This window comes from Chelonoidis abingdonii, chromosome 22 (assembly GCF_003597395.2).
Source record: "Chelonoidis abingdonii isolate Lonesome George chromosome 22, CheloAbing_2.0, whole genome shotgun sequence".
Lineage (NCBI taxonomy): Eukaryota > Metazoa > Chordata > Testudines > Testudinidae > Chelonoidis > Chelonoidis abingdonii.
The window spans coordinates 20629692-20645273 of NC_133790.1; the positions used below are offsets into that span (position 1 = coordinate 20629692).

The 15582-nt window shown below is 46.2% G+C and overlaps 2 protein-coding genes across 8 annotated transcripts in view; both read left to right on the top strand.

Moving 5' to 3' along the window:
* CABIN1 (calcineurin binding protein 1) overlaps positions 1-15582 on the top strand; it is a 222795-nt gene that overhangs the window by 192826 nt on the left and 14387 nt on the right. For 5 of the 7 annotated variants that reach the window (XM_075060054.1, XM_075060057.1, XM_075060056.1 and 2 more), the window contains one exon: positions 10320-10613. In XM_075060054.1, coding sequence (XP_074916155.1) covers positions 10320-10613 — 294 coding nt within the window. Of the gene's footprint in view, positions 1-10319; positions 10615-14639; positions 14760-15582 lie in introns of those variants that run through there. The other 2 variants (XM_032801283.2, XM_032801282.2) reach the window with 2 other exon arrangements.
* LOC142045846 (uncharacterized) lies at positions 1080-4064 on the top strand. The gene is made up of 2 exons (XM_075060059.1): positions 1080-1928; positions 3495-4064. Exons 1-2 carry the CDS (start codon positions 1559-1561, stop codon positions 4043-4045), a joined length of 921 nt encoding a protein of 306 aa, XP_074916160.1. The 5' UTR covers positions 1080-1558; the 3' UTR covers positions 4046-4064.

Genomic DNA, 15582 nt, shown 5'->3' on the forward strand with positions numbered 1-15582 from the left:
GTTATTTCTCTGTTCCTCTGTAAGGCTAGGTCAGTAACTGCTTTTCTGCTTCTTCTGTACCTTTATATCTTCTGTATAAGAAGGGTTTCTCCATAGATCCTGCAGTTCCCATGAGGCCTAAGGATAATTTCCTAAGAGGAGTCCAAAGAAAGGATAGAAAAGGAAGAAAAGAGTAATCTGTTGATGACTATAGAAGCATAGAAAGAGACTTAGACACCTAGCTACATATAGCCTAAAAAGAGATCACACAATCTGCATAGCCACATAGCTTTATTTATTCAGTTAGGTTTCAGTCTGATCCCATACAAAAGGGCACCTTTGCTTTAAACCTCTTTTGATATATGTATAAAAACACAAGAACATAGGATATGTAAAGTAAACATTGACCAAAGTAGATATAGTTCTTCCTATTACACATCATTTGATCACCAGTCATGTGACCAATACAGCATAAAAGCCTCAGCCTTTGCTGGTTCTCTCTATATACTGTTGTAGATATGAGGCAAAAGCAGAGTTCCTGCATACTCTTCTCTTTAACAGGTCACGACCTACAGGAAATCCTAGCCCTTATTGAGGAAACTAGAGGTTTTCCACCAAAATGATCTGAGGGGGAATGAGAGGAGAGAGAATTTTCCTCCTCCTGTACCAGTTCCTCAGAGGCACCAGTTCCCTCTGAGACTTCCTACCTTTATCATATACATGGAAAAAAGCATGAAGCCTCTTCACATTTGTGAAACACATTTACATTAATTTTAAAAGCAGTGAGAATGGGAAAGTTTACATACTGCAGTGGATTGGGAGGGAATAGTCAGAGCTTTGACTCTATGTACCACAACAAAATAGAACATTCTCCTCATAGAAGCCACATAAAACACAGGTAGAAGCTTTACACTAATACTCAGTTTTCTACTGGAGATGAATGGCAGGGGAGGGAAGTAAGTCCCAGAAAGATATTGGATGCATTCATCCATGCAGAACATCACTGATACCCTCCTGATTAAAAAAATAAATAAAAATATGCTGTATAAAACTGTTCTCCCTTCTTAGTGTCTTGTCTTTACTGTGCCTGCTTATTATCAGCAGTGGGAATAGATAGTAGTTCTGATGAACTTAAGTCAGTTTCTCTACTAAGGACATGGCTAAACTTGCGAGTTAGAGTGCATTAAAGCAGCCCCGTGCACTGTAACTCACGATGTGTCCACACTGGCAAGGCACGGAAGGCACTCTGACTCTGTGGCTAGAGCACTCCTAGCAATTCACCTCAGTGAGTGGAATAACGTTTGAGCCCCTGTTGGAGCACCGCAGTGCCAGTGTGGATGCCCTGGTCTGTTAATGGGCTCTGGAAATATTGAAAATTCCCTTCCTGTTTGCTCAGCCAGGCGTGGCGTGCTCTCAGTGGATCTTTCCAGGTGACCATGCCTCCACGTGCCAGGCGATCCCCAGTTGGACCAATGGCTAGGTGCTGGACCTCATCAGTGTTTTGGGGGAGGAAGCTGTCCGGTCTCAGCTGTGCTCCAGCCATAGGAATTACGATACCTTTGGGCAGATATCAGGGGACATGATGGAAAGGGGCCATGACCAGGACACACTGCAGCGTAGGGTTAAAGTGAAGGATCTGCGGAATGCCTACCACAAAGCCCGCGAGGCAAACCACCGCTCCGGTGCTGCCCCTGCGACCTGCCGTTTCTACAAAGAGCTGGATGTGATACTTGGGGGTGACCCCACTTCCACACCGAGTACCACCGTGGACACTTCAGAGCCCAGTTCAACAAGGGAGGAGGAAAGCGGGACCGAGGGTGCTGAGGAGGAGGAAGATGTCCCGACATCCCTAGATCCATGCAGTCAGGAGCTGCTTGCAAGCCAGGAGGAAGGCAGCCAGTCACAGTGGCCGATGCTTGGGGAAGGACAAACACCAGAGGAGGTGCCCGGTAAGCAGCTTTTATTTTAGGAAGGAAGTTATTCAGTGTGGGCTCTTGAGGCGAGGAGGGTTAGGGTTGCAAGCATGCGTAGTCCCAGTTAGACTAACATATCTGCGCCATTGTCCCGTGAGGGGCAGGGGGACCATTGCTGCACACAGGTAAGCTGCATATGGGCCAGGGCAGAAGTCACGTGGTAGTGGAAGACCCTCCCTTGCTTCCCAGGTCACCCTCAGCAGTGAGAGATCTTACAGGACAAACTCCTGTGAAAAATGTGGGGACAGTGTTCAGTAGAGGAGCCCCTGCAGCTGCTGGCTCTCCCCAAGGGACAGAAACCTAGATGACAGTACGGCCGTGAAACAATCAGTCCTCCTTGACACTGTGCTTGTTCACCGTTTTGAGGCTCCAGTGGGTTATATCCATTTGCTTTGGGACAGGCAAATTATACTATTGTGTAGACCAGAGGTCGGCAACCTACGGCACGTGTGCCGATTTTGAGCGGCACGTGGCTGCCTGCCACAGTCCCGGCCCCCAGCCCCACTCAGCCGCCCCACCTTCCGCTCTCCCCTGCGGGGCAGGAGGCAGAAGGCTGGTTCTGCGGCAGCCAAGCTTCCCGCTCCCCGGCTTCTTCCCCCAGTGTGGTGCTTTCCTGCCCCGCCCTCTCTCCGTCCCTGCGCCAATCAGCTGATGGCCCTTGCGAGGGGGAGAGGGAAGAGCGGCAGCGTGCACACAACTCCATAGAGGAGACAGAGAGAGGTAGGGATGGGGCCTTGGGGAAGGGGGTGGAACAGGGCACATCCCTTCCAGCCCCCTGCCGTGAGCCTCTCAGTGCAGGGGGCTGGGAGCACCCGCACGAGCTGAGCACCCCAGCCCTCTTCCCTGACCCCCCCCACACACTCAGCATTCTGCCCTGCACCCCCCACACACACTCAGCCCTCTGCCCTACAGCCTCCATACCCCCCAGCACTCTGCCCTGACCCTTGAACACCCCCCACAGCCTTCTGCCCTGAACCCCCACCCCGCCCCACCCCAACACACACCCGGCCCTCTTCCCTGCATCCCCACAGCCCCATCCCTCTACCCTGACCCTTGACCCTCCCACACACCCAGCCTTCTGGCCTACACACCCCAGCCCTCTGCCCTGATCCCTGAACTGCCCCCACACCAGCCCTCTGCCCTGAACCCTCCCCCCCGCTGTCTGGGGTCCCAGCTGCAGGCCCTGCTCATCCTGCTGCCAGCTTAGGTGAACAGAACCCCAGGCTGGCAGTGTAAGAGCTGCATTTTAATTTAATTTTAAATGACACTTTTTAAACATTTTGAAAACCTTGTTTACTTTACATACAATAGTTTAGTTGTATACTATAGACTTATAGAAAGAGACCTTCTAAAAACATTTAAATGTATTACCAACATGCAAAACCTTAAATTAGAGTGAATAAATGAAGATTCGGCACACCACTTCTGAAAAGTTGCTGACCCCTAGTGTAGACTGTGCTTTCCCTTAAGTACAGGGGAATCATTGCTCAGTCTGGCTTGAACAATGCTGCCTCTGTTAAGTGTTGCATTTTGCCTTTACAGATGCAGCCTTGAGATCTCAGCCATCCATGTTATCACCGACTGAAAGATTCCAAAGAATTAGGAAGAGGCCACGTAGAAGCAAAGATGACATGCTGCATAAAGTAATGCAGCAGTCCCTTAATGAGAATCTAAAAATGCAGGAGTGGAGGGAGAGTGAAAGGAGAATCCGCTTGCAGAATGAGGAGCACCGGCACAAAAGCGCGGAGCTCTGGCTGCAAAGCACGGATTGGCTGATAAGCATCATGGAGCACCAAGCAGACTCGATCCAGGCGCTCGTAGCCATGCAGGTGAAGCACTACCACGCCTGTCTCCCCCTGCAGCCCTTGTCTTGTGCTCCATGTCACCTCCACTTTCCCCAATATCTGAGTTATCACCACCAGCTGCCTCCAACACCTGTAGCTTCACCACCTGGCCCTGAAAACTATGACCCTTACCCACTGCATTCAACCCCCATCACCATGCAGTATAGCCATCCTGAAGTGCAGCATTCATTGCACAGCACTCCAGACAGGAAGGCTGAGTATGATAATACGACATATGCAAATCTGTGATTGTACCATTCCCACCCCACCCCTTGCCCTTTCTGTTTGCCAAGCAGTTGTGTTTCTTTTCAATAACTGGATTTTCTTTTCAATAACTGGATTTTTTTGGCTTTGAAAACATTCTTTATTATTACATAAAATAAAAGATACCTTAATCTAGGAAAGCAGCAGGCACTGCAAGTCAGCATAGCAAACACAGATTCCTACTAACATTGGAACCACTGCACTTCACCCCGGGCAGGGCACCAAACATTACTGGTGGCTTTCAGCCTCAAATTCCTCCCTCAAGGCATCCCTAATCCTTGTAGCCCCGTGCTGGGCCCTTCTAATAGCCCTGCTCTCTGGCTGTTCAGATTTAGCCTCCAGGTGTTGAACCTCTGAGTTCCACGCCTGAGTAAATCTTTCACCCTTCCCTTCACAAATGTTATGGAGGGTACAACACACGAATATAACCGTGGGGATGCTGTCATCAGCCCGGTCCAGCTTCCCATACAGAGAGCGCTGGCGGCCCTTTAAACAGCCAAAAGCACACTCCACAGTCATTCTGCACCAGCTTAGCCTGTTGTTGAACCGCTCCTTACTGCTGTCAAGGCTCTCTATGTAGGGTTTCATGAGCCATGGCATTAAAGGGTAAGCGGAGTCTCCCAGGATCACAATGGGCATTTTGACTTCCCCTATGGTTATCTGGTCTGAGAAAAAAGTCCCAGCTTGCAGTTTTCTGAACAGGCCAGTGTTCCGAAAGATGCGTGCATCATGCACCTTTCTGAGCCAGCCTGCATTAATGTCAATGAAATGCCTACGGTGATCCACAAGTGCCTGGAGAACCATAGAGAAATACCTCTTCCAATTAATGTACTCGGAAGCTAGGTGGGCTGGTGCCAGAATTGAAAAATGCGTCCCATCTATCACCCCTCTGCAGTTAGGGAAACCCATTTGTGCAAAGCCAGCCACGTCATGCACATTACCCAGAGTCACCGTTCTTCTGAGTAGGATGCGATTAATGGCCCTGCAAACTTGCATCAACACAATTGCAACAGTCAGCTTTCCCACTCCAAACTGGTTAGTGTCCCATCTGTAGCTGTCTGCAGTTGCCAGCTTCCAGATTGCAATAGCTACCAGTTTCACCACTGTCAGTGCAGCTCTCATTCTCCTGTCCTTGCGCTGCAGAGTGTGGGTGAGCTCCTCACGCAGTCCCATGAAAGTGGCTTTTCTCATCTAAAAGTTCTGCAGCCACTGTTTGTCATCCCAGACTTGCAGGATGATGTGATCGCACTGCTCAGTGCTTGTTTCCCAAGCCCAAAAGCGGTGTTCCACGGTCGTGAGCATGTCCATGAATGCCACAAGCAGTCTCATGTCATATGCGTTACACAAGTCGATATTGTTGGAGTCCTCACTGTCCGTTTGGATCTTGAGTAACTCGACTGCCAAACATGATGTGCTGGCGAGACTTCTTGTCATATTCCTCAGCAGTTCGGGCTCCATTCCTGCAAACCGAAAGGGAAGAAAGAACAAAAAATGTTAAAGGATGGCACCAAATGTGGATGGAAGCACAGGGATTGCTGGAATGCGAACCGACGCATCACAGGGCGTTGGGACAGGACCCAGAATGCCCCACCCCTCCACCTCCTTCCCACAATCACAGCGCCAGAATGGGAAGAGGTGTTCTGTGGGATAGCTGTCCATAATCCACTGCTCCCAGTGCTGCTGCAAGTGCCGCAGATGTGGCCCCGCTAGTACGCTTGCAGCTGTCAGTGAGGACAGACTGCAGCGCTTTCCCTACTGTGTGCTCCGAAAGCTGGTTTAACTCAAAGCACTCTACATCTGCAAGTGTAGCCATGCCCTTAGTTTCTTCAGGATGTTTCTCATGCAAAGTATAATAGTCCTGTGTTTTTGCTGCTAGGCAGTCACCTGCATGACATTAAAATAGATGTGGCCCCATAAACTTTGATAAGTATTACTGCTTATGGGATCATGCAACCTGCTTTATGTGTAAGTTGGCATCAGTGATTGATATAGAAGTGCCACAACTCTTGTCCTAACACTTTAAACTAAATATTTTCAAAACAGGTGATCCTTCACGCCTATTATAATTCTTCCTCCTTCCATATTCTTGCTTAGTTATTTTTGATCCTACTCCAGCTTCCTCGACTTCAGTAAAATGTCATATACATTTCAGCTTCTCTCAGGAGGGCAGCAGTGGAATTATGATAGAGTCAGTATATAGTGATACGGCCAAGATTCTTTTCTGTATATACTGCAGGAGATTTTTTGCTTTCTAAGACTGTCTCCTTACTCCCATTTTTATCATCAAAGAAAGTTATCAAGGTTATGTTCAACTACTAACAACTCTGTTTATTTCATTGGATTGAAGGGGATCTAATTTCCTCTATCTCCAGAATCAGTAAGACAGCCCTTCACCAGTTTACATTTGGAAAGTTTTCTTAACAGCCATTAAGATGAGAAACTTATTTCAAGTAAAACCTTAAATCAGTGGTTCTCAAAGCCCCCATTGCCCTGGAGCGGTGAACTGCGACCAGTGGGAGCTGTGATCGGCCGAACCTGCAGACGCAGCAGATAAACAAACCGGCCTGGCCCAGAAAGGGCTTTCCTTGAAGAAGCAGCGGACCGGCTTTGAGAACCACTGCCTTAAATCACATTGAAACTAATGGAGCTATCAGATTAGTCCTAGTACAGGATAATGCCATGTGCTGGTGCATTATTACCCCTACTTTGCACACATGCACATTCATGAGCAGTGGGTGAACTTCGGGGAGGGTAGCCCCTAGCGTTACCTGTCCTTTCTGCCTGAGGCCCCTCCTCTCCTGCTGAAGCCCAGAGGGGCCCAGCCCTGGGCTTCCCAAGTGCCAGGCAGGCGGCATGTGACACCCCCCCCCCCGAGCACTGGGCAGGAAGCACGGCCCCCACCCTGCCTCAGAGGTCCAGGCAGCGCCCTTTCTAATACTGCAGCGCAGGACGGCTTCCAGTGCCCTGTAGTGCCAGTGAAGTCAGTGGCCCCAGGACAGCCCCCATTAACCCCTGAGCCTCGGCCACAGGGGAAGAGCCCTCCTCAGCACAGTGTCGGGAAGCAGGAATGGGCCTGGAGGTGGAGCGTGGGCAGGGCCATGCAGGGCTGTTTGAGCTGGCCTTTAATACCCAGGGCCCATGTGCACGTTTCTGCTAAAGTTCAGATTTATTATAAGAAACTATTGTGCTGTAAAGTAACTGACTGTTGGATGGAATAACTAAATCCTTTCCAACACACACACACCCATAGTTTTCCATTATACACTAACAATTGGAATCTTGGTCTTGTTGGTGCCCAAGCACTCTGTCAGCTCCAGTCAGGACAGTGGCTGCAATTTTTGAGTGAAACTTATGTTGTACAGTGCTGGTTCATGTACGCATGAAATATGTTTTTGCTTATACCACCATTGGGTGCCAACATCCTTCTTAGAGGGCAACCCTGGCAGTCTTAGGCTGCCAAGAAAAAGTCTTACACAGACCTTGAAATTTTACGTGAATGAACCACTTGAAAGACAATAGGCCAAATATATTCCTGGTTGACTTCAGATTTACTAGGTATGAATTTGGCCTTTTATGTATGCGTGCATGCATGGAATATGTCAGTCAAATCTCTGTCCCCACCCTATATGCCCATTCATCTGCAATTAAAAAACCTTACTATATTCAACTTTCACAGTGGTTTCCTTCAAGCTCCAGTTAAGTGTTATATGGGAATCTGTCAGTGACTCCCCTTTCATGTACCTTTCAGTTGCTTCTTGCCTCACCATCTGTTTTCTCCTTTATCTCTTATATGTCCCGAACTCTTGCCTTTTCCTTCTCTCTGACCTTTCTATTCATGCACTCCTTTCCCCACCCATCATATAAGTTACGTGTCTCCTACACTCCGTTTACTAATTTAATCCCTACCTGTCCCCGTTTTTGTCAGTCCTCCATTCTCACTCCTCTCTCTGTGCTCACTGCCTGTATAAATGTAAGGTGTTTTTTTATTACTAATAGTGTGGCTGGATTTTTTTAATGTTTGGATAACTTGGACTATCAATAGCATCTTCAGTTGTCTATATTAGTTTCAGAATTTAGGATGCTAATGTATGCAGGAAATGTGTCTTCTGTGTACAGTCTCACATAAATTAGGTGCATTATGAGTTTCTACATCCTCTCCATCAGAAACCGGACATTGCTAGAGGCACAGTAGACCTTATCTGATCCAGTGTGGCAATTATGATTTAAATATAGCTTTTTTTAAATTAATTGGCAGTGGGATTGTAACCATATCCATTAAATACTGAGACTGATTAAATATACACACTAATAACACAGAAGTGACTTCAGACGTTTGAGTGCTCTCCAGTATTGAATTTTAAATGTATTAAATATTACTGATTTTCTGGTACAAATTCACTTCAGAGTTTGTCAGTGGAGTTCAACCCCCACTTCTCACACCGTTGTAATAAATCTGTGGACACCTAGGACACCATCGTCCCTTAGAACATTGGCAGCAAAGATAGAACGCCGATCTTCTTGCTCCAAAAGCACAGGCTTTACTGCATGAACTGGGAATGAATCTCCTTTTACTTTAGTAGTTTAGGGCGGGGGTGGACAAACTTTTTGGCCCAAGGGCCACATCTGGGTATGGAAATTGTATGGTGGGCCATGAATGCTCACAAAATTGGGGGTTGGGGTGTGGGAGGGGATGAGAGCTCCGGATAAGGGTGTGGGCTGTGGAGTGGGGACAGAAATGAGGATTTCAGGGTGTGGGAGGGGGCTCCAGGCTGGGGCAGTGGAGTGAGGGCTCTGACTGGGGGTCTGGGCTCTGGGGTGGGTCTGAGGGATGAGGGGTTGGGGGTGCAGGAGGGTACTCTGGGTTGGGACCAAGGGGTTTGGAGACAGAAGCGGGATCAGAACTGGGGCAGGGGGTTGGAGCATGGGAGCGGATCAGTGGGGCAGGCTCCTGGCATCGCTTACCTCGAGCAGCTCCCGGAAGCAGCAGCATGTCCCACCTCCGACTCCTACACGGCAGCACAGCCAGGCGGCTCTGTGCACTGCGCCATCCACAGGTGTCGTCCCTGGAGCTCCCATTGGCCATGGTTCCTGGCCAGTGGGAGCTGTAGCGGCAGTGCTTGGGGTGGGGCAGTGTGCGAAGCCTCATGGCTGCCCCTACATGTAGGGGCTGGAGCAACATGCCATTGTTTCCGGGAGCTGTGCGGAGCCACGGCATGGAGTGGGGTAAGCCAGATTAAAATGTCTGAAGGGCTGGATGCGGCCCCCAGGCTGTAGTTTGCCCACACCTGGTTTAGGGGCTATGAGACTGACAGTTGACAGCTTGGGGTCTGTCTAGCCAGTTCATTACAACTTAATCTGAATTAATGAAGATTGTTAAGAACACAAAGGCAGTCTGTAGCTTTAAAAAACTGGAATATTATATCCAGCCTATCTATTGGTATGGAATGTGGGAGGGGTTTTATTTTATTTGAGCTGTCTTTCCCTTCCTTGGTGAATTTAAGTCGCACTTCCACCTCTTGGTTACGTAACTAGTAGCAATGCTTCATATTCCTAGTTGTGCCCTTGGATAAGAGCCCAGCCATTAGTATTGATATTTTATCCTCACTATTAAAGTCCAAAGGCAAGAGAGCTTCCAGATCAGTCATTTCAACCTGGACTTCAGCGTTATTCACTCTGCTACAGCAATTGATAATCATTGACCTTAGGATAGGCACATTTTTATTATTTTACAAATATAAATACTCTCTTGTCTCCTCATTTCTTTTACTGTCTTTCAGAGCCTTACACACAGTATTTTCTTTTAATAATTTGGTTTGTTGAAGCTCGATTCTTCCCAGAGCACTATCTATTAGATTGAACTCAGAGTTTGCCAACAATTCTTTTTAATTTAAAGAGCTTCTTTCTAGTCATAGGAGTTTGGAACATTCCTGAATTTCATCCTGTTTAATAATAAAGTTCAGCTGAGTATATTAAGCTGTAAGGAGCTTTCTATACAAAGCAGCTCAATTAGAGCACTATAACTGTGAATATGAATAAGTAGTCCAGGTGGTGCTTTGATGAATGAATGGTGGATTATGGAAGATAAATACTTACCTGGGGGAAGATTTTATTGTTATGGTTAATATATATGTGCACAAGAGAGATGCTCTTTTTTTGCATTATGCAAGTGACCACGGTACTTGCATTTTCCATTTAATAAGGTTACATATATGAGCTCGGTAGGCCATATTTTCTCACCATCTTTCCTTTTTTAATGTAGTCCATAGGGGAAATGCCAACAACTCCAAAACATATAAAGGACAATAAAGAGAGCTTCTTCCCAGCAGCTCCAGCAACGCTGCCTCCTACACCAGCGAATCCAGACACTGTGACTTCTGAAAACCTCCTAAAACTGAACGACCTTCATTCCAAACCCAAGCCAGCATCCTCTTCCTCCTCCTCTTCTTCCTCAGCATCTTCTTCAGTGCCCCCACCACAGATACCACACAAGGACATCGAGCTGCACCAATGCCAGAGTGCAGAGACTGCTGCCAGCATGTCTTATATTACGCATGGTAAGTCTGCGCCTAATAAAATGTCTTGACTGTCTCTGATTGACTTGCCCAAGGGAACACAGTAAGTCAGTGGCAGAATACTGCCACAAGTCACATTTTTTAATCACTAGACCATATGCAAAAGAACACGAGACCACACAAACTTTGAAACTTGTCCCTGGTTCTGAAAGGGACATATACAGGGCCACCGGGGAGGGGGCAAGTGGGGCAATTTGCCCTGGGCCCCTCAGGGGCCCCGCATGCCCTGGCCCCGCAACGGTCGAGGTCTTTGGCGGCATTTCGGCGGCGGGGGGCCCTTCAGTGTTGCCAAAGACGTGGAGAGACTGAAGGGCCCCCCACTGCCGAAAGGCCCTGTGAGCCCTGGCTCAGCGGCGGTCTGGGTCTTCAGCGGTGGGGGGCCCTTCAGTCGCTCCAGGTCTTCGGCAGCATTTCAGTAGTGAGGGGCCCTTCAGTGCTGCCAAAGACGCGGAGCAATTGAAGGGCCCCCTGTCGCCGAAGTACCACCAAAGACCCAGACCACCGCTGGGTGAGTACAAGCGCCGCAGCTCCCCTGCTTTGCCCCAGGCTCCCTGAACCTCTGGGTGGCCCTAGACATATATTACTAGAACTGATCAAAGAGTTGTCCTCTGTATGTGTATGTAAAATATAAAAGTTCTATAGCTCATTGAAAAGGAGGGTTTCTAATTCTGCTGTGGTATAAAATAGGTATTTATTTTCTCAAGTGGTTGACTTAAAGAAATAGTGATGGTTTAAAATTGCTTAGACGTTTGAAATGTTAGACATAATACCAGTGGAGATGGATTAGTTAGCAATGTGTATGTGAAGTAGACAAAGGTGCATGATTAATATAACTTACTGTATGTATATCACTGCCAAATGTTTGTGTGTGTGTTTGTGTAGAAATGCAGAATGCAGTAAATCCCAAACTTGTACAGTACTAGTAACTTTTTTTCGGGTAGCATCATCTTTATGCCACAGATTTTAAAGAGAAACTATTTTATAAGATATTTAGTCATCTGATATGCTATTGGTACTGTTTTGGGGTGTTTATATATATATTTCTGCGCTGGAAAATGGAGGGTTGGCTTAGTTACAATGGGCCATGGTAACTACAGAATGATAGTTGTGTGAGGTGGAATAAACAGTAGCTGAGAGGACTGGAATGATAGAATTACAATATTGGTAGCCCTAATGTAGTTTGATGAGCACAGGGTGCAGATGAGAAGGTCAAAGATGCAAAATACATACAGTTTAGAGTCCATGGTTGGCATGAGAACATGACTTACAAGGGACTATTTTATGTAGTTGATCCTAGACAGGCAAACAAGATGAGAGAATTGAATGAATCTTCTCACTCTTGCATTTTTGGCAACAGGCCATCTGCAGCTTGGTCAGTAGGCAAAGGGAGTGTGATAGGCTAACACCCTCAGCATTACTAACCTCCACAGAGGGTATGAAGCCCGAGCCCCACTCTGTACTGGCCAGTGGAGCCTAGTGGTGCTCATGTGTGGAAGCATAATGATGCACCCACTTAAAAGGTAGCAGAATTGTTGCTGCAGTGTACGCTGTGGAGCCCCAGGGGGAATTCTGTCTGAATCAACCACAATTCTTCCTATGGCTTCTGTTCACAGCCTGGCCCCCTCCAGCTGTACGGATTCCCCCAATGTGGGATTGTGCCTTAAGGGCACAATCTAGCCATGAAGGTATGTGACTTTTGTATGAAATATATACAATGCAACCTCAATTACCCAAAATTATCATCTGAAACAAGATCATGTCTTCAGTGTTTGTTAATTACATTGAAAATTTCCACAGTTATCCAAAATTATTTAGTCCTCTCTTGCATTCAGATAATCAAAATTGTAGTTTGTAGATGACTGTTTCACAAATTAATATTTGCATTATGGGCACAATGGTCAAAAGTGCTTAAATCCCTTTTTCAGAAGTGACTTGGCCCCTGTCTGTATAAAGAAAATAATCAAACTATTTTCAGATAATATTAAAAGTCAGAGACAAATCTACACAAGCCCAATATGTTTACTGTTAAGAATGAAACGTCATATGTCCATCCAGGCACTGTAGAATGGAGCAAATCAGAGTAGTGTTAAGGTAGTGCCAGCGTATTGGAGGCTTACTCATTAACAGTCATCATCAATACTTCATGAGCTAGTCCCAAACTGGTTTATTTGAAAGAAATTTTGCTTTGTGACTGAGTATTTTTGTGTAGTTTATGCGCACACACCTACTGTACATGATTTTTTTCCTTATGTAATCAGCCTTGGCAGCTAAATGCACATAATCTTCTGAATACATCAGCAACAAAGAGAAAACCAGGGAGAAATCAATTTTCCCAACGAGTTAATCTCTCAGAGAGTACAGGATGAAATTGAAATTTAACATCCACCACTAATAGTCACATTATAATCACCTCCCATTCCTTCTCCACACATCCTGTGGTGGGAGGGAGAGAAAGTTGCAGTCAGATTTGTCCAGAAATGGAATTATATGGTATTATCGTGGGATGTCGTTCCAGGCTTGTTCAACAGAGAATAATTCAGGTCCATCCCTGGAGGAGGAAAAAAAATGAAACCTCTGCCTTTTAAAGTTGTGCTCTCACTGAGCAGAGAGGTAGGAATGACAATGCAGGTTAGAGCTCCCATGTACCATTGCTTTACACGTAAAACTCGTAGCATTTCTGACATACTTTCCTCTATCTAATTTTCCAGGCCATCCTGCAGTGATTGGAACATTTATTTTAATCTTTTGACTCTCTAGGCCTTTCAGGGATTTGTGAGGCTTCTGGTGGCTTCTTTCATGGTTTCTGTACATCTTCCGGTGGTGGGAGAGGGGTGGGTTAGCTGCCAAAATTATTGCCCTGAAGTCTCCTGTCTGAAGATTAAGAGGCTTTCTCTGTACAGCTCTCATTTCAGTGCTGAGTGCCTGTATCGTTTCCGGCTGTCTGGATCTCAGATCCACCTGACAGGTCGTTTCTCTAGCTGAGAGAGACACCAATTACTGCTCTGTCCTTTGCTTCTTTTTTCTTTCTACTCCTCCCCTAGCCACACCCCCACTTTTTAAACAATGATTGCTAAATTCATAAGTTTTACCCTTTCTTTTTGCTCTTTTCTGCCATTATTTCTCCTTTTCTATGTAAAGTGTCTGCCTCATTTTTCAAGTAATCTTTTTATTTTTCACCCTTTTTCCTTCCTGCCTTTCCTTTTAATTGCCACTTTCATACCCCTACCATGTCTGTTTGTCCATCTCAGAGGATTCTCTGTCCCCAAGTATTAACTACTGTAATTCTTCATGACTTCATAAAGGAATTACACAACAGTTTTCCAAGCAGTGTTGGTGTCCTGCCAGTCATTCCCCATGTAAACATTTTAATGAGATCTTGCAACTGATATACAGCAACCAGTACAGAAACTACAGCACAATGAAGTCCAATGACCAGGTGCTAATGACAGCATGGAAACTTCCTACATTTAGGTATAAATTCATATAGGGCTGCCAGCCTTCTTAGCTTGGCATAGAATTGACTCAGGGGAGAGCTGTAAAATAGGTCAAGTAGGATAAACCCTCTCCAGCTCTGTCACACAATTCCAATAGCTGTACTGTTCCATCGCTCTGAAAATCTCACTAGTATGGTTGTTTTTTCCCCAGATAGCCTTCCTTTTATTTCCCATTTCTTAATCCAGTGATGATTATTAGAAGGAAAACACTAACATGGGTCCAGGCAAGGAGGTACAGGATAGCAAAAGAGAATATCCACATCTGGATTTATTCAGAAGTGAGGCTGACTCTGCTTGAAACCAGTATTGCGCTAGATCTGCATATAAAACGGAGGGAGGGGGAAATGGGGTCCTGTCCCTCTAAATAAGTGCTGAGATTTTTAAAGGGCATTAAAATATAAGGTTAAAATTTTAACTGGTGAAATTCTGCTGTTTTATGATGATTCTTTTGACATGCCTTCTGGCCTCCCTGTCTGTCTGCTCCTCCCCCCTCCCACCGCTACCCCTTCCCAGGAACAGCAGCATATCACTGACATTGTATTCTGGTCCCCATTCCTTCACAAAGGAATCACAGTGCAGTATATGGAGGAGAGCGGGTCCCCCTGGTGAGACTAGAGCAGAATACACTGAGGATTTTAAGATTTAATTACCTGCCTTCAGGTGCCTTGTTTTTACTTCTACCTTAGCTGCTGCCTGTTATGGTGATGGTACTCAGTGGTGCAGATAATTATCACTTTTGACTTCCAAATACATGAAATTGTTTTAGTTTGCCATGATGCATTCTTCCTGAAACTTGTAAATGACCCATTTACTCACATGCAAAACAGATTTTTATCAAATATTTAAGCTATGACATAACTCTTCCAAAACTAGGAAGTTCAGAGTTAAGACAAATACTCCATCCTTAGTTCTTTCTATAATGTCTAAGTATTGCAACATACATACTGTGTAAATATCCTGCTTTGATCCCAGATATTTGTCCTGCTTGGACACAATGGAATAAGTTAAGAATGTAGTGATCGTTCTGAAAGTACCTAAGCATTATAATCCTATCTGTTGAAATATAGTAAATGAGATGCAGTGATGGTTGAAGAAGGCTGCATAGGGCCCAGGTGATTGAGTAACAATATGATAATAGCTATAGAGAAGGAACTGGTACTGGATTTGATTCAGCATGAGCAATAATGGACAGTGTCATGGGGTCACCCGCCACAGTGGCACCACCTGCTGAGCATTTTGGGAATTAGATCAGTCCCAGCAGGTGCATCCTTGGGTAGTGGTGGCTCTCCCATCCCTTCTTCTGCCTGCAAACCAGTTACGACTTCTTTCTCTTGGCGTCTGCTTCATGGCACAGCCCTCCAGCTGTGTCACTATCCAGTTCCTCTCTCTCCCGCCGCCCTTTCCGGGGGACTCCTCCAACATGAGTCCAGCCACTCCTTGCAGCAACTCAGCAGTG

Bases quoted from the DNA above. Each gene is read 5' to 3' on its own strand.
- LOC142045846 (XM_075060059.1), top strand. From the start codon at position 1,559: ATGATGGAAAGGGGCCATGACCAGGACACACTGCAGCGTAGGGTTAAA. The intron at 1,929-3,494 runs GTAAGCAGCTTT...TTGCCTTTACAG, and splicing joins AACACCAGAGGAGGTGCCCG to ATGCAGCCTTGAGATCTCAG.